The sequence below is a fragment of the Anser brachyrhynchus genome, assembly GCF_964034855.1.
Source record: "Anser brachyrhynchus genome assembly, chromosome: 1".
NCBI lineage: Eukaryota > Metazoa > Chordata > Aves > Anseriformes > Anatidae > Anser > Anser brachyrhynchus.
The window spans coordinates 184,078,693-184,105,253 of record NC_137694.1 but is presented as its reverse complement, the minus strand read 5'-3'; the positions used below and the strand labels follow the sequence as shown (position 1 = coordinate 184,105,253).

General features: G+C 43.1%; 1 protein-coding gene across 13 annotated transcripts in view; it reads left to right on the top strand.

Moving 5' to 3' along the window:
• The window catches only part of ATP7B (ATPase copper transporting beta), a 45,979-nt gene that overhangs the window by 9,477 nt on the left and 9,941 nt on the right, over positions 1–26,561 (top strand). For 8 of the 13 annotated variants that reach the window (XM_080598606.1, XM_080598604.1, XM_080598608.1 and 5 more), the window contains 13 exons: positions 11,827–13,054; positions 14,636–14,866; positions 15,978–16,141; positions 16,921–17,082; positions 18,787–18,863; positions 19,229–19,403; positions 19,980–20,213; positions 20,406–20,497; positions 20,610–20,737; positions 22,927–23,081; positions 23,287–23,421; positions 24,234–24,428; positions 26,014–26,196. In XM_080598606.1, coding sequence (XP_080454732.1) covers positions 11,827–13,054; positions 14,636–14,866; positions 15,978–16,141; positions 16,921–17,082; positions 18,787–18,863; positions 19,229–19,403; positions 19,980–20,213; positions 20,406–20,497; positions 20,610–20,737; positions 22,927–23,081; positions 23,287–23,421; positions 24,234–24,428; positions 26,014–26,196 — 3,159 coding nt within the window. Of the gene's footprint in view, positions 1–14; positions 1,046–1,086; positions 1,293–4,114; positions 4,379–4,428; positions 4,781–6,103; positions 6,248–11,826; positions 13,055–14,635; positions 14,867–15,977; positions 16,142–16,920; positions 17,083–18,786; positions 18,864–19,228; positions 19,404–19,979; positions 20,214–20,405; positions 20,498–20,609; positions 20,738–22,926; positions 23,082–23,286; positions 23,422–24,233; positions 24,429–26,013; positions 26,197–26,561 lie in introns of those variants that run through there. The other 5 variants (XM_080598598.1, XM_080598599.1, XM_080598597.1 and 2 more) reach the window with 5 other exon arrangements.

Here is a 26,561-nt window from a genome sequence, read left to right as displayed (position 1 = left end):
GCGGAGTGCCTCCTGAAGACAGTCTAAAAGAACCCAAAACACAGTCAAATGTGAAATTACTATTATTTTTTTTAGCCTGATGTCACTGTTTGCATGCCTTGGGATGGATTGTATTTCAGATATCTGATGAGGAGAGTAGAAAAATGATGTTTTTACATTCAAAGGCAGACTGGCTTTCTAGTTTAGTGTAAATACTGAATTCTGTCTTTACACTGACATGATGTTCAGGTATCTGAACCGGTTCCTTTTGTCTGCCTGTCAGGTGAAGGCAATATGACCCCCTTATCTCCAGGCTACTGATTTTTAACTTGCTCCCAAGCTTCTCATCTTTCGAGGCATTGTTAAGAATATTTTAATATACTTGCTTTGGACAAGAAGGACAAGAGGGACTAGGCACAGGACAAGTCATCCTATAAAGCCAGGGATGAATGCACCCAGGAAGCATAATTTACACAAAGACATGTACTTTTTCTGGGCTTAATACATTCTCTGGTAGTAGCAAGTAGCATAAAGGGGAAAACACGTTTTATGAGCTGCTGAGGCTTTAAGTCAAAGGGATTTAATTTTCTTGGTATGTTTTGTATTTTCTTGAATGACGATGAAAATATCTCCTCCAGCATTAGCAGAGAGCTGCAAAAGCAGCAGCCAGATTTTGTATTTGCTGTCTAAATCCCATCCTACCACCCCTGAGTGATTCTTCCTGGTAAAGCTTCTCAGCTGTGCAACATCTAGCCTCCAACCAGGGCACGTTGTTGTTACCAGGTGAGACAGGCAGCAGCTCCTTCCTTCAGCCCTCAGTAAAATGCTCACCTGCTGTTAGCAGCTGACACAGTTAGCATCAGCTCCAAAGGGACAATTAATTGAGCAGGAATGGGGAAAACAATTTGGGTGGGTAACTCCAAGCAGCTGCCTTGCTCCTCCGGCAGACGTTGCTGCCCTTGGGGTGCCACATCACATCCCTCAGACCTGGCTCCTGGGCCACGAGAGAGTTGTGGAGGGGGTGGGAGAGGGCAGGGCCTCTGAGCTTTCAGACTGCTTTTTTAAGGTACATTGAAATGGGGTTTTCTTTTACAAGATGCTTGGGGTGTTTCTGCTTTGTGAGTGGCAGCGCTTGTCCAAGAGCTGGTGCTGGTACCTCAGCTGCATGGGTTTCATTTGCCATTGCCACAGATCTCTGCTGGAGCCCACAGCTTCACATCAGTTAGCTGTGTTGAAATACATCTTATACCCCCTTTCGTCTGAAGAGCTGTAGAAAACTCTCCTCTCCTCCCAGCAAAATAATTCTTTTTAATGTAGGTAAATACCTTGTAAAAGTGTATATATATATTTATGTATATAAATACCTTGTAAAATACCTTGTAGGGGTGTTCAAAACGCAGCCTCGTGTGCTTCTCCTCCACCTCCAAGTCAGCGTTCAGTGCTGCTGAAGGAGGAGGACCATGAGGGCATTAAGTAAGAACTTGTTTCCACTACTTCTAGGAACAAGCAAATAGATTTTTACCTTAGAATTGCTCAGAAGTTGGGGGGATGGATGAGAGGAGGTGGGGAGAAGACTTACTAAATATCTCTTTATTCCTTCAGCCGAAGTTGAACCTCAGCCTGGGGTGAACCTCAAATTTGTTTTACAGCAAGCTTCATCACATGATATCTCATGAATATTAGTCACTTGTAGCAACATGCCAGGTAGGGTTTGGGATATTTTGAATAATAAAGATACTATCTGAGGTGCGTGGACTGAGTATTTACCTTAGAGCTGGCCAGAAACTGCAGTTTCTGTTCCCTAAGATATTCTAGAATTTGAATTTTCCATTATTTGGAATAGAAATTAGTATGCAGAGCTGAGTTTCTCAGTATCTTTGATTTGGGGTCAGAGAATTGTTTTGCCTTAGAAAGACAAAAAATAGATTATTAACTTGGATGTCTATCTTTAATGAGTAGACGTAGCCCTAGTATTTAAAGACACTGTAATTAAATGTTTTCACATAAGTCAAACTGTAGGATTTTCGGTTTGTTGTTTCAAAGCCAGGTAAAGTCAGAAAGATGAAATATTTTGAAGAATTAAAGACAACTTTTAAGAGAAGTGTTCCATCTGAAGTCAGGTGCATTTTTAACCAGTTCTATTGATAAATACAGAACAGATGCTTTATGCCTTGTAGCGCGGTGGTAAAACTATTAGTAATTAAGATCTGAGCAGTCTGGAAAAGTTCCTTCTGAGTAAAAGCCAGCAGCCTGGGATCGTTTCCAGCCCCCACTTCTGAGCTAAGGTAATACTGTATGTGACCCTGCTAGAGGCTCCACCGAGATCCACGTCTCTGCGCTGCCAGCTGGGCACCTGACAAACTGCTTGGGGAGCCCATCTCCCAGGCACGGTCCCAAGGATGGTCGCCTGGCTTTGTTGACATGGGAGTGATTTTTTCCTTACCTCTTTCCTTTTTTTTTGGAAACATTATGTAGGTTGGGTCTCTGCAGTCACTTGGGAGAGAATGGGGAGCAGAGAGAGAGCTTCTGTTGGGTTGTTCCCTTTCTGACCTCGTGGCTAACAAAGCTTCAGTCAGACCTGTCCTAAATTGTTCTGGCATCGTTACATGCTTGTAAAGCTCTTTTGAAGTGCCATTTCTCAAACATTTTGAAATTCACTTTTCTTTTTCCAGTTTAATGTTATCACTGTTCTTGTGTATTAAGACAGTGACACAAAATGGTGCTCTGACGATATTTTGGTTTTCACTTCGTTGGCAGAAGACCTTCCTTTTATAAGAGGATTCTGAACTCGCATTCGTTGCGTGGTGTGAGCAGGGGTGCGAGAGATGTCAAGGGAAAAAACTAAAAGGATTCTGACTTTGTCCTGCCAGACAGCTGGAGTGCCATGTGTGTCCTCAGGTTTCTTTGCCGTGTCTGAGCTGTGCCGAGACTTTGATCCTATGTGCTGATCTCTGCATGGGAGTACATTTGGTGATTTATTTTTTTTTTTTTTCCAAATCCAAGAGCTTCTGATTAAATGTAAAGCGATCGTTTTAAGGCTTGCCTGTGCAGTGAGGTCAGTGCATAGTTGGGGGGGTGTGAATTGCTGACGCACTAGCTATATGGTGTAATTTCCCTTCATGGGCAGTCTTTAGCTACCTGTTTAGGGGTGCCTTTAGAAGTGGACTGCACTGCTGGATGCTCAGGAAACTCGAGGTCCCGCTCGCCAGGTTAGAACAGCGCTGTGAATTTGGGGCAGGCAGCCCCAGGGAAATACATCCAGCTCGGCTCTAGACACTTGTAGTGATGGTGCCTACCTCGTATGGCTGTCTAATTAGACATTCCTGGAGCTGATGAAAGGATCTAAGGGGAACTGGGTTTGCCAGGGGGAATACTTCTTTTATTTTCTTTCTTCTTTTTTTTTCTCCTCTCCTTCGTGGCACTAATTGCCGGTTTAGCTTTCTGATTGTTTGTTTATTTTTAGTTAAGCTTGGGGATGGTAAAGAGCTGCGCTTTAAAAAGCATAAATATGGTACTCGGTCTTTTTCTTTTCCCTTTTGAAGCCAGGAACGACTGTCCTTGTGCCCTAAATAAATGAAAGACATTCAGCCTAGGAATCTTAGCTATCATAAGCATGTTTAAAGTGTTAGAGGGGACCCTTTCCTGGATAAAAATCCAAGAAATCCCTGGTTACTTCACGAAAAAGGCAAGCGGCATAGCAGCGTTGCCCTTTGCAGGAGCCGTGGTCGTGCCCGTGGCCACAGGGAGCTAACGCCTGGGTGTCTGAGTTAATTATGCACCGGCTGGCTGCACACAGGTCATGTTTGAGCAGCTTGTGAAAGGCAGCCTTGGCTGAGCCACCCGTGACGCCGTGCGCAAAGCCGAGCGGCGCTGACTGCGGTTTGGTAAGCGCGAGGGCTGCCAATTGGTGGGAAGCGTTTGAACTGGCAGTCAGAGGAGGTAGCTGAGTGCAGCGGGCAGCGTACACAAAGATCACAGGTTGCATCTGGGATTTCATTAGGAATGCCTAATGAGCACGCTGATGAGGCGGGCAGAGCTCCCCAAGCCGTTGTAAACGTAGCTGAAAGAAGAGTTGCTGATAAGGCACGCTGCCTAACTGCTCTCCTAAAGCTTTCATTTGGCGTTGTAGTATTTAAAGCCTGCAAAGATAATGGAGAGGAAAGGGGACAGTAAAATAAGAAGGGAACTGTCCTGCTTAGCTACTTTAAACAACAAAAACATAACCCTGGTGTCTATTCGTAAGCGGCAGGCAGCTCGTGATGTGCCTGAACTGCTGATTATCGGTGAAAAACCCAAAGCAGGATCTCCGGTAGAAGCAAGCAGTAACTTGCAGAAAGAAGAGAAAGTTTTGCAAAATAACTCCCTGGGACTGCCAGAAGTCAATACAATTGAAAGACAGGTCAGTGAGCTGTTGCTTGTGTTGGGAGGGAAGAGATGTTGCTGAAGTGGAGAATTTTAAACCAAGCATGTTGGACATGGGTTGTATATTAATGTGCTAAACCTTCTTTATCTAAATTATTTCCATCCCCAGCATGCATCTGTGCCCTGCAACAAGTAGTACACAAATGCCAAGTCCTCTTGAGAGCCTCTGAAATCAATCTTTGAAAGCAAATATTAATAACGAGGTATGCTGTATTCGCTAATGAGCGTTTTTCCAGCTCCACCTCTAATAATACAGAGTGGTGATTCTTAGTGAGGAAATATTTCTCCTCTAGAGCTGTGATTGCTTGAGTAGTTTGACATCAGCTAGTACTGGGTTATTCTCTGGAATTCTAGAAACGTTAAAAGGTCATAATTGTAGGTAAGTAGTTTATTTATAACTAGTAAGTGAATACTAACAAAAATTCTTGATAATATACCTGTGGCAACATTTTATTTAGTTTGCAATTCAGAGTTGTAATTTTGGAGGTTGGCTGTTATGGAGAAGAGGTTTAGAAAGATCAATGCTGCTAAAAACATTATGAGGTTTATTACTTAAAAAAGAGGTTTTGCTGTTTAAAAGTTTATGTTACAAATTATAATAATGTGATTTGGATCAGTGTATATTTAAGGAAAACAACCTCTCAGAATAAACAGTGTGTTCTTTGAAACTGTGTTTACTAAAATGGCTTAAATAAATAGTCAGATTGGGATGAAACAACAGCGAGGGCAGACCAACTATATGTGAAAGCTTTGCCTGTCTCTACTTCTCACACTATAAATGTTTGCTATAAAACAGTCATGGCATAAATTACTTTGTTCTGCCAAAAGATCTCTTCTGTATTCAGTTTGCTGGAATATATTGGGCTGCTCATATCGGAGCAGTGAAGAACATCACAAGGCGTTTTGCTTGATTCTAATTCGAAGCTAGAAACCATCCATTTATGACAAGGCTTTTCCCTTTCCCACTGAGCCTAGTATGGTTTATATAGCTCTCTTTAATTTAAAAACACTTGTTTAGGTCTCTAAGGCTTATTAAGTATGGTGTATATGGGTATCATTTCAGTAACACTGAATGCAACCGCATAAACATTTCCCCATCCTCTGTCCTGTTGGAAAATCCCGTTCCTAAAAGGGGATAAGCAAACCCAGGCCAGAAGCATCAGGGCAGCTTAGCATTTTGAAAACAAAACCACCATAAAGTTACATGGATTTAAAGTAGTATTTTCATTTAATCACAATTTCCAGGTGGAGATTGTTTTGTTGTGTTTTCCTTGTTTAAGACTCAGGAACCGTTTGGAAAACAAAAAGCTGTGTTAGAAGTAGGTACTAACACTAGTGGGTACTCACGTGTTGATCTTCTTGAGGCGTGGAGGGGGAAGAAGGAAGGAAGAACAACCATTTATGACCTGATGCAGCTAAACAGAATGTGCTGACAAGATGGATGGACAGGCTGCGCTGAGATTTGCTCAGGAGGATGAGAGCTGAATTTCTGCCTCCGGCCCACTCAGAAATGACGCTGTTAGAGGCATGAAATTGAAGACTCTGGACCTTTGACGTTCCCAAGGCTGTTCTGTCCTCATTTTGTTGTTCGCTGGCAACCTATAACAAACTGGGAAAACATCTCAAGTATTTAATTACTAGTATGTGGCTTTTCGGTTGTGCGTTACTGCCTGCCTGAATCCAAAGCCATGAATCAGCAGCTTGTGAAAGAGCAAAGCAGGGAAGGTAAAGCAGCAGATAAGGTAATTCTTCGGCAGTTGTGCGCTTCGAGGGAAGAGGGCAATAGCTGGTTTCAGCCTGTGGATGTCTGGGGGAAAGAGCAGCTCAAAACCTTCAGAGACACCAGGTGAGAGGCTGAGATCTGGCGTTTGTGGGCAAGCAGATGGGGAGAATCTCGGGAACTTGCTCAACGGGCCGAGCCCCGTTTCCCTGCCAGCTGACTGCCTGGAATTGTGATGAGGCATCTAGCTCTTGAACTTCAGGATATGAAATTTGGTGTCCCAGCCAAAGGAGGGACAACTGCGGCAAGGATTCTTGAGGCACAAGATGGTGTGGCCTGGCTATGAAAGATGAGGAGCAGGAGCAGCGTGGCAGCAGCAGGCGGTGGATGTCTGAGGGCAGCCCCAGCTCCCCTTGTGGGGATGTCAGTGTGGGTGATGCTTGGGGAGCTGTGGGGTGCAGCCAGCATGGCCTCAGCATCGTATTTGGCTTTACTGAGGGCGTTTACTGAGGGCTTTACACCGGTGTTCGGGAGGTGGCTGCACCTCCCTGGCAGGGGAAGCGAGGGGGAAAGGGATGACAAGGTGACACATGCTGGTCACCATGTGTGAGGGAGGGCCTTGCCCAGTGCGGTGTGTTTTTTTGTCGTCTTTTTTTCTTCCAGCTCAGTTGTTTTCCTCAGGTTTGCTCTGTAGCCCTTCGGTGCTGTGTTGAACCCTTGGCCTTTGTACTTCTGAATGGGAGTACCCGAAAGAAGCAGCTCGTTTTCGGGGACGTTGGTTAGCCTGGGTCTCTGAGGGCCATTTTGCCCCACCAGCTGCACAGGCCACAGGCAGCAGACACCTCTCCCCCTGGACCTGCCACCGAGCTCTGGACACCACAGGGCAAATTGCTGCGCATCAAGCTGTGAGTTGAGACTCGGGCACTCCCAATCCAGCAGTGTCACCCTGCTCTGCTCCACCTCCACGCTCTCCCGAGAAGTTATTCCAGCCCCGTGGCGTATTCTTGTTCAACGATCTCCTTCCTGCCAGGGGAACGGGAGCCTCTGGCCTCTTCCTGCTGCCCCCAGGCCCAGATTTTCTCCAGGGCAGGCACAGAGGCTCAACTCCTGCCTGAGACAGCAAGGAGGGCAACTCTTGACACCAATGGGTTTGTTCTGAAATCCTTGTCCTGGGAGCTGGGATCAGACCCATTCATGTCAATGGTTTCAGATGGTTCGTGGGCGGAGCTGCCTGCTGTAGATGGGAATAGTTTCACCTCTGGCATTTCCTTTAAAGCCATCTCCAGCTATTGCTGCTTCTCTTCCAATGGGACCCTACTTAACTTTCTTCCCTTTTTTTAAAATTGTTTTTCTATTTAAGGGCTGTTGTTTAAATGATCTTCACGGCTCAGCTTTCATTAGGTTTTCTCAGTTTTCAGACCAGATCCTCCCTCTGTTTTGTGTTTTGAGTGGCAACTTTTATGTGCAAAACAGGGGAGGGAAATAATTGTCCTAATTTCATGTTTTCATTATTTACATAATTTTTACGTAGTCATTGTAAAAATATGCCGGCGTGTTGTAGAGCAAACAGACTTTGTGTACACATCTCCTTAAAAGTAAGCAGGCCTCCTTTGGCATGTTAGGTGAAAAGAGTTGGTCGCTGCAGCCAGTTTGCTCAGATTGAGATGTTCAGACAGATGACTTTTCTTTGATTCATTCAGATTTCCGGGCAGAAGCAAGCAGGAGGGGTGATGCCTGGAAGTGTCAGGCTGTGCAGCACCAGGATTAACCAGCTGCCGTTCTCTTAGTGTTGGTGTTTGCGTGGTGACCTTGGTACCGGTGATGTTACCTGGGTGTCCCAGATTGGGCTTTTTTTGCAGGTGGTATCTCTGATAGAGTCTCCTGGATGCCATTTAACGTGCAGCTGATAGCTGCTATCAAGAAACCCTCTTTTGAGACCTAGTGTGTGCCTGAGGAAGAATACATGCTGGAATGTAGAGATTATATGTAGGAATGTGCACATTTCTGCATGCCTGACAGTCAGCTCCTTACGTGAACCTGCTGTTGTCCTCTCATCTAGTGTAGAAACACCCCTTGGCACAGACATGCCTGTAGATGTGGCTGTGCTCCTTATCCTGGGAGCATTTTTTGAAGCTGTTAAAAAATACTGAAGACTTTCTAGATAGTGTGTTTGAATATGTTCACATTTCTGTTTTTGTTTGTTTTGGAGGGGGGAGAGATTCTCAAATTATTTTGATTTTTTTTTTAAAGGGAGATATTTTTTCTCTTTTTTTATACCCACTTCTCCTCTATTTTTTTCCTTGTTAATAATAATAAAAAAATGTGTATAAGGATGTTTCTCATACAGAGCACAAATACCAGTTTTTGTCAAATAATGAACAAAATATTGCCTATTCTTCTAAATGCTGGTACATCTTTTTATCCAAAACATCAATTGATGGCCAAGTTTTGATGTTCCTGTGACAAAAAAATGCATTGAAATAGTAAAATCAGTCCTTGCTTTTATGTTTTTTTCAGCAGACTGGGTGCCAGTAAATACCCTTTTATCACTTTATGTAATTTGAATCACTTTTATTTCAGTAGGCGCATAGGAAAATGGAGATGTTTAGTGAGTGTGGGGTGGAGGAGACGCAGCGAAGGACCCAAGAGCTGTGATGCTGCCTGTTTTCCGTCTGCAGGTTGCTGCCAGAAACATGTTGGATAGGAGCAGGCGAGGAAGCTGCGTGTCTCACCCTGCTCTTCCTCAGTTTTATCAAAGAATGAGAAACACAAATGCCTTTATACAAAGAAAAGCAAATGCACGCAGTGAGCTCCTGTAGCACGCATGAATCTTTTTGCTTTGCTGAGTGTTCATGAAGATAAGAGTTTCTCACTATGACCCAAATCTCATGGGAGTTGGAGACAGGGAAGAGGAGACAAAGGACAGTATTGAAATAGGCTTCTCAAAGTAGATATGAACATAAATGAATGTTTAAGGTTATGCAGCATTTGAAATAAAGTGTGTGAGAGACACTTTTCAAACAGGCTTTTTTTTCCCCATATATGACTTCGTATTATTTTTAAACTGTGAGGGCACAAATAGGAGGAAATAAGCATGGAATTGTCTTTTCTGCACTTAAATAAGGACCATTAATCAATTGTATTTCATTTTGAGGGGAGGGGCTGGCTGCATATTTCTATTTATGTTGAGGATTTCAGTAACTTCTGGGGAGGAAAGTGCAAGGAGAGAGGGACTGCCATGTGTGCAGGAGTAAAAGGGACACAGGAGCTAAAATATTTACATAACTCTTCCCCAGCATCTCTGGAGTGTAGCCTTGAGCCCACAAGCAGAGAGGGAAGGAGGCACAGAGGGTGGGCTCATGCCAGGATAGCGAGGGGCTGCCTCGTAACGCTGCAGAGCTGAAGGTGCACACTGCAGCTCCAGGCTGGTCAAAGCACCCATGGCTTGGTGGTGGCCGTCGCTCCTAGTTATCTTGGGGTCATGTTCGACCTGGTGGCCTTAAAGCAGGAGTCCTGGTGGACACCAAGCTGAATGTGACCCTTGCTGCTAAGAAGGCTGATGGCTCTGGGCTGAATTAGGCGGAGTGTTGCCAGTAGGTTGAGGGAGGTGATCCTTCCCTTCTGCTCAGTGCTGGTGAGGGCACACCTGGAGTGCTGGGTCCACTTCTGGGCCCTCCACTACCAGAGAGACCTTGACACACTGGAGAGAGCCCAGCAGCGGGCCACCCAGGTGAGGAAGGGCCTGGAGCATCTCTCCCGTGAGCGGAGGCCGGGAGAGCTGGGACTGCTCAGCCTGGAGAAGAGGAGGCTCAGGGGGATCTCACCCAGGGCTGTGAATCCCCGCAGGCAGGGGGCAAAGAGGCCGCAGCCAGGCTCTTTTCAGGGGTGCCCAGCGCCAGGCCAGGGGCAGTGGGCACCGAGGGGCAGGCAGGAGGCTCCCTCTGAGCACCAGGCAGCACTTGTGTGCTGGGCGGGCGGCTGAGCACTGGCCCAGGCTGCCCAGAGAGGCTGTGGGGTCTCCTCCTGGGAGAGCGGCACAAGGCGCCTGGACGGGGTCCTGGGCACCCTGCGCTGGGGGGCCCTGCTGGAGCGGGGCTTGGGGCTGGGGGCCTCCAGAGCTCCCTGACAGCCTCAGCCATGCTGTGGTTCTGTGAACTGAGCCTGCACCGCTAATGGGAGTCAAGCCTGAAGACTCGATTGCTTTCGATTTTTATTTAGAGGCCTCCATAAACATCCATGGCAAAAGCTCAGGGGACTGTTCTGTAGAGCAGGAGGTGATGGGATCATCAGGAAACCCATTTCTGCCTTCACCTGAAGATGAGATTCAGAGGAGTGCTGCACTCACACGACTGAAGCAGTGGCCTCTGTCTGTTTACCAGCACTTCTGTTTTCCCAGGGAGTATTCTCATTCTGTTCTAATAAATGCAGTACAGAGAAGACTGAAAGCAAATTTCTTAGTTTTAATTTTTGCCATTTTGGTCGTGACCCAGACATCATTATTCCCGAGCTCTCTAAGCATGAAACAAAATCAAGTTAATGAATTTTGAATGCTGCATGAAATGAACTGGGAGCAGTCTAGTGTTAATAAGCAGCCTGAATGCTTCTCGTTTGTGCTGCAGTACTGAGGAGAGAGTTTTTTGTTTGTTTGTTTTTTTCTCTTTAGCAGAAAGAAGACACGTATTGCTTTATTAAGCGGTGGAGAGCCCTTCACAAGCAAGTTAATAGTTTTGTCATAGTAGCTTCCATCTAGATCTTTAGGAGATAAATTTGCCTCAAGTCCCAAACATGAATTTTGAAGTTCTTTCCATGAAACTTGGAGATCTTGGGCTCGTCCCTCCCCTTCTAAGTCCTCCCCATTGCAATGTCCTTTGATGACGGAGAGTTGTGCTCTCATTACCTCTTCCGTGAGAAACATTGCCTTTATAATTTTTATTAATATTGCATTTTTCAATTGAATTGAGTGCACTGAACTGTAGAATTGCAGTATTGTGGGCCATGATTTGACTGATGGTTAATCCACTTCAGGCTAATCTACTTCAGTAATGGCTGTGACATTCGGAAAATTGGTGTTGGATCAAACCAGCGAGCTCTTGGAGCTCAATATCTGATCTTTGTTAGGTACCTCACAACGAGGTAGATTAAAATATAGTGGAAGCATCTGCCTATATATGTCTTTTAAAATCTTTGAGAGTAGATTTTAAATTCAAAGATCTTTATATTTGCAGACTATCCAGAGCCTTGTGTGTACACGTATGGTGTTGCAGGTATCATGCAACTGGTCCTGCCTGGTTTTGGGCTCTGGCATTTCCTAAATCTGTTTTCTGTGGGCGTATTATTTTGTTTTGGTAGTAGCTTGGCCAAACTGTTGGCTCCTGATGTTTGTGGAGAGATGTTCAGTGTGCGCTCTCCTGTGACCCTTTGTGCCGGTGACAGTCTGCTGCGAAGAGCAGAGCTTGGGCTGCACAGCAGGAGCGTACAAGTTATAAATGATTGGACTGGGAATGTGGATATTTCTAAAATTGCTGCTCAAGAGAAGTGTCAGAGGCCCGATTCATACTGCATAGCTAACTGGTAGTGTAGTCCAAGTGCAAGTTAACATTGTGAAATATTTTAATGGAAGTAGACTGCTTTGAGGGCTTATGAAGAATATTGCTGCTTTTACAGTGATAAAGGTACATACATTTTATTTTTATTTTTCTCTTTAGGCTTTGTCCAACACCGATTCCCCTCCTAGCTGTGCGCTGGAACCTACAATGAAACAGAATTTTGCTTTTGACAACATGGGCTACGAGGAGAGCTTTGAAACCCTGCCTTCACCATCTTCCCAAGAGCGCACTGTTGCAGTCACTGTTCTGGGGATGACTTGCCAGTCTTGTGTGCAGTCAGTAGAAGGACGAATTTCCAAGGTGAAGGGCATCGTGAGTATTAAAGTCTCCCTTGAACAGAATAATGCCCTAGTAAAGTACCTGCAGTCAGAAATAAGCCCTGCACAGATTTGCCAGGAAATTCAGGACATGGGCTTTGACGCTAACATCGCAGAAGAGAGGTTGACACCAGCGTCTGTAAGTTTACCGTGCTCGAGAGAAGCGGTAATAAAGCTTCGGATAGAAGGCATGACGTGCCAGTCCTGCGTCACCAGCATCGAAGGAAAGATGAAGAAGCTGCATGGTGTGGCAAAAATCAAGGTGTCGCTCGCTAACCAGGAGGCAATCATCGCTTACCAGCCTTACATCATTCAGCCCGAGGAACTCAAGAGCCATATCAGTAGCCTGGGGTACGACTGCACCGTTAAGAGTAAATCGACGCCTTTGAAGCTTGGCGTGCTTGATCTTGGGCGCCTGCAGAGTGCAGACCCCAAGGAGACACCGGCAAGCCTTGAGAGCAGCGGGTTGGGTCCACAGGCTGCCAAGATGTGTAGCACAGCTACCGCGGCTGTACAGATAGAAGGCATGCACTGCAAGTCCTGTGTCAGAAACATTGAAGGAAACATATCCTCTCTTCCAGGCGTGGAAAGTATTAACGTATCTTTGGAGCATAAATGTGCCGTTGTACAGTACAGCCCAAATTTAATTACCCTGTCAGCTTTGCAGCAAGCTATTGAGTCCCTTCCACCTGGAAACTTTAAAGTGTGCCTCCTTAATGATTCAGAAGCAAATAACCAGGCATCTCCACCGTCTGCTTTGCTATGCGGTCTTGCCGGAGAGCCACTGGACGACATGACGTGCACGGCTGTTGTTAGGATTGATGGTATGACCTGCAATTCCTGTGTGCAGTCCATAGAAGGGACAATATCGCAGAGACAAGGTGTGCAGCACATAGCAGTTTCTTTAGCTGCCAAGACTGGGACCATACGTTATGATCCAGCTGTCACAAATGGAGAGGAGTTGAGAGCTGCCGTAGAAGATATGGGGTTTGATGTGTCCCTGCTGACAGGTAACAGTGTTTTTCTCTTTTGGGGGTAGAGTGCCAAGCTAGGCCGTGAGCTATCTGAGTAGAGGCTCTCTTCTGGAGATAACTCTTAAAATGTTGTGTTGGTGTTGCCTTTCTTAAGGGACTGGTCTGATCTGATCTCACTTAGCAATGGAGAGACCTTTCAGCTGTGAAGCACCTCATTTCAGCTCTTAAAAAAAGCTGCACTAGGAGGTAGAAGAGTTAGTTTGCATTATGAAACCTAAAGGCTTGGAAGTTGGCACAAAGTCTTCAAAGTGGCAGATGCCCCTACCCTCTGCAGTAGGTTTCCTCCTGTGGACTACTCCAGCCTCCTACAGGCTGCTGTAAGTAGATCTGTCAAGCTGAATGCTTTAATTTACATTCCAAAATACAAAAAAAGCACAAACCTAAAGAAATACATTTCATTTAAAACCACTTTTTACTTAGTTAAAATCTCTTCTTAGTGTCCTAATCCTTTATTTCTTCAGTATTTTTATCCAAGACCTAAGCGTTGCTTTCAGCAAAGTAAGTGCTTCATGTATGCTTTGGTGGGAAGCAGGCAGTGCTTTTACACGTCAGCTGCAGCGCAGTTTGTACACTTTGTACACGTGCTCAATGTTTAAGAAGTTGCTGTGGTGTGTAATCTCTCTGGTGAATTTCAAAAGTGGCAATATTTACTTGCTTCAGCTCCGAACAGATTTCCTCTCAGATACGGATGTAGTTTACCTGGAATGAATTGGTTTAATCCCGATATACCCAGTCCTGTGAGCTTTTCTTGTGGGTCCAATCCCTCTGAACCTATGGAACAGCTACAAATGAGGAGGAGTCCATATGTGACATTTAATTCTGATTTGTTTGTTTCGTAATTTGTTGGTAGGAGAGCTCCTGATCTATCTGTGGGAAAGGAGGGAAGCCCCTGTGTTTAACACATTCAGAGGCAACTCTTGCTCCTTTATACAAATATGCTGCCTGAGAGATCTGGTTTGTGAGTGCAGCTGGAAGAGTTAGTTATTGGGTGGTTGTAACCTGGCAAAGAACAAAGATGATCACAGTGGGCCTGTGTGTGTGGAGGTCTGAGCGCTGCAAATCCTCCCACTACTCATTTTGCAATACTTGCATTATAAACATTGTTCCAGAAGGAGAAACCTGTTGAGAAACTTGTCCTTTTCCCTGGTAGAGATGAAGTGCTATGAGCTCTGTGTAGAAGGCAGCACGGACAAAATGACCGTCGGGTTGGGCTGTGTTCTCTGTGCTGGATAAGGCCCCTCTAGATCCCAATAGATCTTTATGGAGCAGAGGTAGCTGTCAGGTCTAGGCGTTGAAATTGGAGGGAGCCATTTGCCATCTGAAAGTGGAAAAGGGGCTGTGCAGGGTTACATGGTCATGTAAGGAGCTCAGGTGAGTGTATGTTGTTACACACACAGTAGCAATCTGTATCATTTCCATGAAGAAACCAAGATTGCCATATCACCTTTCAAACAACTGAGACTTTGCATGACTGATAAATATGGCCTGCTTGTAGTTTTGTGTCATCATATCGCGCCTCAAATAGTGTTTGTTCACTTTATTGTGCGTTTATTCAAGATACTGGCACAGGAGAACACAAGCATCGGCCTGACGCCAGCGATGCCGCGGTGCAGCCTCGAGCTCCGGAGTCTCCTTGCCAGGATCGTGTCTCAGATGCTCTTCTGGAGGGTCCTCACCTCGATGGGCCAAACCAGCCCAGTGAAGCCAAGAAGTGTTTTTTGCAAATCACTGGCATGACCTGTGCATCATGCGTGTCTACCATCGAACGAAAATTGCAGAAAGAAGACGGTAATAAATGTGACATTCCTGTAATGCGTCTGAACGGGTCTAGTGGTTGGAGGAGGTATTCTGTGCAGTCTGTGGTAGAACGTCTTGAGGTTGCGTAGACTTCACGTTCTTTGTTAGTGCTAATGTAACCATGTCACTGTTTAACTATCCTGCTGCACTGGTGGACCTACCCGGTGGACGTAACTGTTTTGCAACAGGAAGTTGTTGTAATATGATGGACATTTCAAATAAGGCTCAAGACAAGAACAGAGTCATTGTTCTCATTGTGCTCGCAGGGCCTTACAGAGCAATCCATCTCTTCCAGAGCTGTCAAGAGCTCTGACACATTTGCGATGTGAAACTTGTTCTTCAGCATATGTTTGCACAAGCAAGTGCAAATAAATGTGTGGCTCCAGTGCCTGGGTAATTACTTGAGGCACAGCAAGGCTCATTAGGTTCAAACTCTGCATTCTGGAGAGCTACCTCTGCCCTGACTGTACGGAACATGAACTGATGAGCCATAGTATTGTTTGCTCCAATGCTTTAGGAAGGTTTTTCGTACAGATTCCTGTGTCCCCAGTCTCATGTTGGCATGCCTTAGAGGAAGGTTTTGCTTATGGATGCAGTCTCCCAGTGATGCTCACTGCATCAATATACAAATCAAGAAACATCTAGCACTTCACTTTTGTTGCCTGTGATTTTTATGCTTTGTTTTTTGATTCTAAGACTAGATTTGTTTAAAAATAAAATAAAAGGTCTAACATTGCGCAGTGGAATTTGTTTAGGGCTTTCCAAACTTAGAGGGTCCAGGGTAGAGCTTGTAGCAAACAGTGTAGAAATTGCTTATGATTTTTCTTTTTGTCTCATTACACCATAGCAAGACTCATCTTTTTTCCAGAGTCCCTGTTGCAACTCCTGTCATTGCTAAAGGGAACTGTGTTATGGTTGCATCTCAGTAAAATCTTTGCTGCTGTGACCAGGGAACAACGCTAGAAGGAGGCAGAGAGAGATCACTAGATATAAAAAGACTCTAAGCTGTTACAGCCCACATCAGAAATCACCTGTAATATTTTATTTTTCTTCCTCACAAACGAACTATGTTATCTAACCTTTTTTATTATTGCCACTACAGGAATTGTTTCAGTGTTGGTAGCCCTGATGGCAGGTAAAGCAGAGATAAAATACAAGCCAGAGTTCATACAGCCTCTTGAAATAGCACAGCTGATCCAGAATTTGGGTTTTGAGGCAACTGTCATAGAAGATCATGCAGAAACAGAAGGAAATGTGGAGCTTCTTGTAAGTAATGTATGCTTGAAAATGTATGTCAGTTTAGAAATGTCAGGTTTAGAAGAAGCAGCTCCTTATAAATTCCTTTTTTTTTAAGGAGTTGTTGCCTCAGCAGGTCAGTTCTGTCAGGTGACACTGATTTTTCTTAATTGCTGAAAAGAGAAAATCAAGTTATCTTAGAAGGACCTGTCCAAAGGCGCTGAAACAAAAAAGTAATAGTTGTATGTATAAAATAGGCTTTTTTTTAGCAAGAGGAAATGAAACAGATGGAACAGAAAATACATATCATCAAACACGTGATGGGAATGTTAGGGGGTTTGTAGTAGAGGCCTGAGAATTTTGGGTAAGATTAGTAAATTGTTCATACTGAGGACAGATTCTTCAAAAGTCTTTTTATTCTCTGACATACACCTATTGTAAGAAAGGTAACAACAGTCTGCAGTTACGCTAATAGATCAGAAAGTGGGAGCATTTCTTACTGAAGCCACCAGGAAATTTCAGTAAGCTAGCTGGTTGCAGAATTTTATAATAAAAGTGGACAGTTATATTCTCAGCTTTGTTTCCTTTAAGACAGCTTTATAAAGTCTTCATGCTGAGGGCTTTGGTCACTACCAGCAGAGTTTGAACAGTCATTAGTGTTTTCTTGAAAAGAGAAATAATTATCTTCCTTGAACCTGCATCAACAATGCTAAAGCTAATTGACTGGTCCTTCTTAACACTGACAGTGAGAAGAGGCTGCTTTTCATTTCAAACGCTGCTAAATGTACCTAAAATTGTGTTTTCTTCAGATTACAGGGATGACTTGTGCTTCTTGTGTTCACAACATTGAATCCAAACTTATGAGAACAAATGGCATATTCTACGCCTCAGTTGCACTTGCTACTTGCAAAGCTCACATCCAGTTTGATCCTGAAATTACAGGACCTCGAGACATTATAAAAATAATTGAGGTAGGTAGGCTTTAGAGAGAAAAAAAAAAAAAGAACAATTATAAGGTGAAATTAAAAAAAATAAAACAGCTGGTATTTGGGGAGTGTCACAGACTTTTGCAGATAATGTATGGTGTTTGCCGTATGTGTATGGTCTTGCCTATGTGGTGAAGCTGCTGTGCTTCACAGAATTACACAGCATCCCAGGCTGTTGCTCTAAAAACACCCCCCAAAAATTACAAAAACCCCAAACTTTTAAAACCTCTGTCTGGTAAAAGTGCCTATATATCCATTCTGGCTGTTCTGTCTGTGGAATCAACAATTTCCAGTGTTACTTCAGAAGAAACTACTACTTTCTCTTGTCACTGGAAGAGACTGTAAAAGGAGTTTTGTAACAGCAGGGAGCTAAACTGTGTTCATACCACGAGTATTAAACATCTCTGTATGCGCTGGCATTTATTCCCGTATTAATTCAGAGAGAAACTGCTTAAATCAAAACAGGATGTGATACAGCCTCTAAAGGAAAAAAATCCTGGCTTATCAGTAACCGCAGAGATCATAAAATCTGCCGTTATCATGGCTCAGGTGCCGACAAAGCTTTTTCTTTTGCTTTGGCAGAAGAGAAGAGAACTTGTATGAGCCACACACAGAAAGTAGTCAGGAGAACAGCAGAGACTGTCTTCCTCTCATATACTTAAGAGTACTTGTTCAGAAAAAGCTCTTTGTCTGTATAGCTGATGTGGCAGCAGTGGTTAACGTGTAAGTAGTAGACTGTTCAGGCTGGTAGAGTAGTTCTGTGAAGTACATCTTGCTACAGGAGCATCTAATAATGCAGCTATTAAGTTTACTTTTATGTGATTTGTGTTGGAAGGGACCTTAAAGATCACCTAGTTCCAACCCCTGCCATGTGTAGGGACACCTCCCACCAGACCAGGTTGCCCAAAGCCCCATCCAGCCTGGGCTTGAACACCTCCAGGGATGGGGCTTCCACAGCTGCTCTGGGCAGCCTGTGCCAGGGCCTCACCACCCTCTGAGTGAAGAATTTCTTCCTAATGTCTAATCTAAATCTGCGCTTTTTTAGTTCAGAGCCATTCCCCCTCATCGTCTCGCTACACTCCCTGACAGAGTCCTTCCTATCTCTCCTGTAGGCCCCCTTCGGGCACCGGAAGGCCGCAATGAGGTCTCCCTGGAGCCTTCTCTTCTCCAGGCTGAACAATCCCAACTCCCTCAGTCTGTCTTCATAGGAGAGGTGCTCCAGCCCTCTGATCATGTCATGGCCCTCCTCTGGACTCGTTCTAATGCATCCATGCTAGCAAGGTTTACTGGCCCAGAGACTTGTATACATTTTTCCCTTCCTTTGTGGTGTTTTCTCTCTCTGATGCCAGTGGGGAGGAAAGTGCGTAAAATACCTTTGAAGAGGAGGGCAGCAGAATTCCAGCAATGGGAGATGCCTGTGCTTAAGAAACCAGGATACTTACTGTATTATGATTTTTTTTCTGTGTATAGATAACAAAAGTCCTTTATAGTCCATGTTTTGAGTACTGGCTGATATATGATTTCACGTTGTCAGGATCTGAAAATAAATAAGAAAATGGCATTTATTAAATATGGAACAGTGTCCTTTTCTGACATTTCTTCTAAAAGTAGTGTCATTTAAGTATGTTATGAGTAATATAGTTAGTTTAATCAAAGCTAACTCATCTTCCCTCCCCTTTTAATAAAAAGGAAATTGGCTTTCATGCTTCTGTGTCTAGAAGAGTTCCAAATGCACATAACTTGGATCATAAAAAAGAAATACAGCAGTAAGTATTTCTCTTCCTCTCTCAGTAATGAGTGCATGTAGATCATCTCTTGTAATTCACCATCCTTACTTTCCCCAGTTAATTTAGCTTATCCTTGTATAAAGCATATTTAATTTTATGATTTGCTATTCGGTTCAGATACTTTCATTACTTTGATTAGCCTCAGTTCTTAACAGATAAAGCTCTCTACATTTAAATATGTAGGAGACACTGAAATTGTCCTGAAGTGTTGGATCTTTCCCAAATATCCCAAAGCTGTGTGTTTGTACAGCACTAATACCCTTGCTCTGCACTGTCATCATGGTGTTTGGCCTGGGTACTGTGGGGTGTGCCATGACCGGGGATTTACAGCTTCTACTTTTCAGGTGGAGGAAGTCTTTCTTGTGCAGCCTAGTGTTTGGTATCCCTGTCTTAATCCTAATGATTTATATGCTAATACCTGACGGCGGACACCATGGGTCTATGGTGCTGGAACAGAATCTCATTCCTGGATTATCTATATTAAATCTTCTCTTCTTTGTCCTGTGCACTTTTGTTCAGGTATGTCCAGAGTATTTCCTCAGGGTTTGCTTTTTATTCATCTGCCATTTACATAATCTGATCTGATAAAGAGAGGAGACTGGAAGGGTTTAACGGATTATACCTTCACTCTTCTCTGTACCACCTATATAGAATTAAGCGGGACTTTTCTGCAAAATGTCAATTCTGTAATTGCTCACAGCGCTTACTCCTGCCACGGTTTTGCCAGTTGCATTTCTAAGAGGGGAAAGTAATGTTAAACCAAATAAATACCTGATTGGTTGCAAACTGTTTGGGGAACTACAGGTAAATCCCTTCAACTTCTGTGCTTTGTTTATTTTGCATTTCTAACAAGAGGGTGGTATTTAGCTGGTAGAGTTGTTTAGGGAGTAAGGAAGGGCGAGTGAGAGGATGACAAGGGAATCAACCTCCAAGTAGATGACTCTACTGAAGTTGCATCAATATAAAGCTCACATGGGACAGCAATCCCTTCCCTTACCTACTGCATGTTCATAATTCTGTTATAGGGGGTATTATGTGCTCCTTGCTTTCACTGCTGTGATCTTAATATGAGTTTGTCCACACTTACGCCAACAGTTTCTTGGTGGATGGTATTTTTACTTACAAGCTTACAAATCACTGAAGCACAAGACGGCCAATATGGATGTGCTCATCGTACTGGCCACAACGATTGCTTATGTGTATTCCTGTGTGATCCTGATGGTGGCCATCATTGAAAAGGCAGAGAAAAGTCCTGTCACTTTCTTTGACACTCCTCCAATGCTGTTTGTATTCATTGCCCTTGGGAGATGGCTTGAACACATAGCAAAGGTAACTCATCTTCACACAAAATACTGCGAATTTATAATGAGAATAGAATAAAACTATTCGGATTAATTTGGAGTCAGATGTTTCTGATATTTATGGTACTATGGTCATTTAGAGTTTGTGTATCATCATATTCAGTAGGCATCAACATTTATATATCTCAGTATGTCTTAACCATATATCTTTGTTTCTTAGAGTAAGACCTCAGAAGCTCTTGCTAAACTTATATCTCTTCAAGCCACGGAAGCCACTGTGGTGACTCTTGGACCTGATCACTCTATCATCAGGTATTCATGACCAAAAAAACTCAGCCTAGGCTTGATGAGTTAATGTGGAAGCATTATTCTTTTGGAGCTGTTGGCCTAAATGATCTGTCTGTTCTACTTGGATCTTTTGCAGGGAGGAGCAAGTAGCTGTTGAACTGGTTCAAAGGGGTGATATTGTAAAAGTTGTTCCTGGTGGAAAGTTCCCTGTGGATGGAAAGGTCATTGAAGGCAGTTCTATGGCAGATGAGTCTCTCATTACTGGTAATTTCCCTTAAACTTATGCAGGGATGTGAAATCTTCTGTAACATTTTCTTACAAGAAAAGAAAACAGCCCCAAAACAAAAGGTGTTGTCTTAATAGCTTCCCAGCTTAATGAACTCTGTGCCTGTGCGTTGTGAGCTTGAATCTAAATCCTGTGTCTACATGCACCCTCAAAAACAAAAACCAACCAAACAAAGCCAACCAAACAAAAAAAAAAAGCATCTCAGCTCAGTTTGGTGACTTTTACTGATGTGTTGATGGGATGGATGGAGGCTAAACACTATTGTTATTATTACAGAGATATGTTGGCAGTTTCCCCAGGAATATATTTGTAGAGATGGTACCTTTTCAGAACTTCTAAAGGGCAGTGGAGACGTACAGCTGAAATACTGGGGTGTATATGTGTGGACATCAGACAGGGCTTCCAACAGGGACTGCCAAGTGAGCAAGGAGAGAGAAAGCAAACCTCATGACGTGGGGCTCATTAAGGGTCACAGGACTTATTCACAGTTTCTGAAATTTTCATTTCATTTTGTTAATATAATAAGGATTTGTTTGATTGTGTAATTCTTATAAATAACTTAAAGGATCTGTAACTTTTACATTGTCATTGGCTTGCTTGATGTAGTTATGTATTTCCTTTGCCTGGGGAGGAGGGACGCCCTTAATTTTAGGAGAACCAGTCCTTATCACTTACCTTAAGAACAGAAAATAAAGGTTTTCTAGAGATTCTTGGAGAGACAATGTGAGAATAGGAGCTTTGCCACAGAGATAACTTTTCTAGTCGTTGAAAATCGAGGGTAGAAGAAGTGAAGACAGAATGTCTAAACTCCTATGGCTGTACAAAATTTCAGTTGGAGAAATTTGTAGCAGTTCCTTTTAAGATCAATTTGTTCCTGGCCCTTTTGAGGGATGGCATACTGGAGGGTTAGGACTAAGGAACCTTACACTTCTTCCTCCATTATTGGTCTGACAAAAGGTCAGGACAAGTTGTAGCTCAGAGGTTCAGAGCAAAATGGCAAAGAGGGATTGTCATAATCCAGGTGTTCGGGCTCTTTTGTTCTGGGGAAAGGTGTAGGATTTCCATCCACCCCCAGCTTCTACAGTTGCTGGTGATTACCGCACCAAGCAGTGTAGTGTGTTTCAGGCAGCAGGCTGGATTTGTTAGAGGACTGATCAACTTTGTTGTGCTTTTGAAGATTAAACTGGTTATTGTCCAATTAATCAAATAAAGCCTTGCCAAATTCCTTCAGTAATGAAGTGATTTATTAAAAAGCTGAGAAAGGAATGAGATGGCTGATGCTGACTTTACCTGCTGGGATAGTAGTGCTAATTTTTTTTTTTGGTTGAGGAAAGGAAAGAATGAAGCATAAGATCTAGTTTCTGACCCGTTTGCTAAGCAGAATCACAGAAAACAGAGGTGGCTGAACCATCTGTTTGTTGTACAATGTTGTTCCACATTCTGTGGTTTGAGGAGCTGTACTGGGTCTTCCTGTTCACAGTCCGCAGGTTGTGCTTTTTTTTAACCTCTGCTGGTGCCAAATGACTGTTTTTCATAAACATAATATACAGAGAAAATTTATCCGAAATCTTTTCTGTTACCTTAATAACCTGCGTTTTGGGTGCCCCAAAATTAACTATCTTCTCTCACAGTGGCCCTGTCCCCTTTGGCTGTTTATTTTGTGATGCATTTCTTAGCCAAGATCCTCAGAAAGATTGCTTCTCCTCCCACCTGTCTCAAAGTTCCAGTGAAGGCATGAGAAACCATGGCCTATTTTTGGAAAATCTGGGAGTAGAGACTGTAGATTTATACCAGGGCCCACTCAAATATCAGGATGCAGGCATCTGTACTGTGTGCGATGGAAAGACAGAGCACTGGTGTTTGTAGCCTGGGGATTATGTTTCTGAAGGTCGGAGAATGAGAGCCCTAGATCTCAGGCAGGCTGAAAAGGAAGAGCCAGAGATGTCTGCTTAGGCACTTGCTGCAAAAATAAACCCAGAAAAAGGTTTACAGAAGTATGACACCACTTATACATATCTTCAGAAGACAGACAAGATGTGATTTCATGTCATTATTCAGCGTGCTGATTTTGCTAGCATGCAATGTGCTGTGTGCTAATGGGTAAGTTCACTGTCATTAGAGGTGTTTGCACTGGTCTGGCACATTTATTCTTACTGTTTCTTTCCAGGGGAAGCCATGCCAGTCACTAAAAAGCCTGGGAGCACAGTGATCGCTGGTTCTATAAATGCGCATGGCTCAGTTCTTGTTAACGCAACCCATGTTGGTAACGATACCACCCTAGCACAGATTGTGAAATTGGTGGAAGAAGCTCAAATGTCAAAGGTAAAAGTAGTAGAAAGTAAGCCTTATTCACAGATTTTGATTAAATAAGAAAAAAAAATTCTTTATTTTGACATATTTACACATTCAGCAAACTGTGTTTTTCCAGACTTCAAAAAAAGAATCAGATAAAGACTATTATTTTCATGAATTCTGCATATTTGTGTTTTGATCATAAACATGCAAATATCTCTTTTTCTTTTTGTAGGCACCTATCCAGCAACTGGCAGATAGGTTTAGTGGATATTTTGTTCCATTTATCATCATTATTTCTACAGTGACTTTGATAGTATGGATCACAATTGGTTTTATAAAATTTGATATCATTCAGAAATATTTTCCTGTAAGTAATTTCGTTAAGAGTTGGATTTTGTTGTTAGTGAAATCTCCCAATGAAATTAATATACCTTCTGTGTGTGCAGGGTTTGATGTTGTAACATGGCAAATGTCTTTGTACAGTGTGGTGTTTTCTACATGGAGTAGATAATTAAACTCATTAAAATATATTTGCGGGTATAAATATACCTGTGCTTTTAGCCCTTGTTTCTGTGTGGGGTTCTTATAAACTGAAATTATTTAATCCTTCTGGATTAAACGTTAAGCATTATCTATAACTGTATTGAAAGGCGCTGAGTCATTCCTGTTATGCTTGATATTTTGTTGGACATCCTGTTCCATGGCAGATAGTGGGCTTGGCTTTAGAAGGAAGGAGAGCTTCTCTTATCTTTAGGATGTGTATTGCTGTGCTCAGCAACTGTGGCGATCCGTGCACCTGGAAGTAGGGTTCGGCTTTGGTAGATTATGAAGGGAACGCCAGGAAGTTACAGTTGTCCAGGAGCCTGAGAGCAGGGTCACTCTGTCAGACCCCTTAACGTGAGGGGTAATTCTGCTGTATTGCTTAAATAGGTGGTGTCCGACAGAAAGTCCTGAAGCATATGTGTGCTTGAGCAGCAAGAAAGCCACAAAATAATGCCACAAACAATTCATAATACTGAAGTTTCTCTACCATTACAGTAACAATAATAGATTGCTTTCCTCTGCTGGAGGTTTCTGGGTAAATGTGTGGGTTTTTTTTGAACTGGATATGATTGACTGCACTTGTGTTACCTTCTATCAGCAAACATGCACCTCTTTTTTTTCCCCTCTCTCTTGCAGAATCAGAACAAACACGCTACAAAAGCTGAACTGATACTGCGGTTTGCGTTTCAAACCTCAATCACTGTGCTGAGCATTGCATGCCCCTGTTCTTTAGGCTTGGCTACCCCAACGGCTGTGATGGTGGGCACAGGAGTTGCTGCGCAGAACGGTATTCTCATCAAAGGTGGAAAACCCCTGGAAATGGCACACAAGGTTAATAGTTCATTTGTACTTTCTGTAGCTTACCCAGCTGTTGCAACATAAAATACAATTTTGCAGGAAATCCCGTTGATCCAGAGAAAGACTGCAGCATTTTCACTTCTTATTTTATTTTTTTTTACCATTGGCAGCTGATCATGAGGGTAAAGATGATGACCTTGACCTCCTTTCTCCACAATTCAAAGTAGTCACAGCAATGTGTTGAGAGCCAACAGTTTTTGCCGTCTAATGCCTGTGAGGCTGCTAATGTTCTGCACGGCCTTGAGAGGTCTCTGGTTTTTGCATTCTCATCCGTGAAAGCCTGATATCCCAGCACTTTTCTTATTTTCTCAGAGGGCTGCTGTGAAATGTGTATTTTGTTCGTGATCGTGGTTTAAAATGTAAGATGTAAGAGAAAAGTGTAATGATCTGAAGTTGTTTTAGTTTAAAATGAAAAAAAAAGATGGAGGGGAGGCAGAAAAATCCTTTCAAAGGCAGAAAACTGATGAAAGGAGGAGGAGGAGAAAGAAGGATTTGACATGTCCAATGCCAGTAAAAAGAAGATTAGTTTAAACTATGCTATGGGAGACTAGATTGGACATAAACAGAATATTTTAAGTGAAAAGGATAGTAAGAATAAGTTAATCAGACTGATAATAATTATTGTTTTACTGGACATGGTAGGAAAGGCTAGAAGGCTCTTTATGAGGCTCTGCAAAATAAAACAAAAAAGCAACAAATACAAAAGCAACAACAAAATGAAACAACAACTACAAAAGAAAAAACACAGGAAAAATACTTCTAATTAGTGTTAGCTTGTATTGTTTTGTTTTTAACTTTTGGATTACAGAGAAAAGTTGGGTCAGGGCTTGGCAAATTAGGTGACCTGTTGGATTCTGCAGGGTTGATGGGTTGGAATAGCTGAGAATGGAAATAGTGCTGCCTTTAAGGGTTTTGGTTTGTGTGTTTCTCTGTCCCGTGTTTATTTTTCAAGATTAGAATTGACTTTAGCTTTGGGTTTCAGTGTATGTGGGACTGTGTTTCTTGGTTCTTTGTGGATTCCTCAAGACCCACAGGTCTGGCTAACAAGTGATTGTTGAATTTGGTGAGGTTGGCTTTGGTTAGATCATTGTTTCTTGAATTTGTTGCAGTTTCTTGAATTCTCTCCCACCTGCTCTATCTCCAAACAACTTTGAATCCTCTTTCCTAAATGCTATTGTTAATCATTTGGAACAGCAGTGGTAAAAAGCCCTCCTAGTATTGCATACCTCATGGTAAAAGTGGGTAAGGTGCCATTACATGAATCCTGCATGGGAATACGTACACACAGACAAGTCCTGCAGTGACTGTGTTGTCTGAGATCCTGATACAGGTACAGCACGATACAGCAGCTATATGGGCAATGAATAAGAAGGCATAAGGAGTCCTATTGCACAGACAGTTCACAGTACAGGAATTCCTGGCTTTTGTAGGTTTATTCATCTTGGTTTGGTTACAGTAAACTGATTATTGATCTCTGTCCTGCATTTATGTGCCTAAAGCATGCAAGCATCCCTATGATCACACAGCTTAGATGATAACTGTGGTTTCTTTCTTGCAGATCAAGACTGTGATGTTTGATAAAACTGGGACCATCACTTGTGGAGTTCCTAAAGTGATGAGGGTACTTCTGCTGGGAGACACAGCTGTACTCTCTCTGAAGAAGGTCCTGGCGGTGGTTGGCACTGCAGAAGCCAGCAGTGAGCATCCTTTAGGAGTGGCAGTCACTAAATACTGCAAAGAGGTACTTAGCCTTTCTGTTTCACCTCAGGCTTGAAGGGATCTACGTGAATGCAGCGATGTTGTGTGAAATGAGCAAGTTCCAGAGGGACAGGCCTCCCTGAAAAGTAATAGGCTGAAAAGCTGGCGCATTTTACGATGGTGCATCTTACTCTGGATGATACCTAGAAGGCATATTCTAAGCTTTGGTTTTCTGGTAATTCTATGGAGTCCTCAAGCAAGATCTTATGACGTTTTCCCAGAAATAACAGGAAAAAAAAAGGATTATAGAATATATGCAGGAAGAATGCTTATGTTTAAAATAGCATCATGAAGCAAATATGTGGTGACATTTCACATATTACCTGATGGTAGTAGTCACTTCTATTA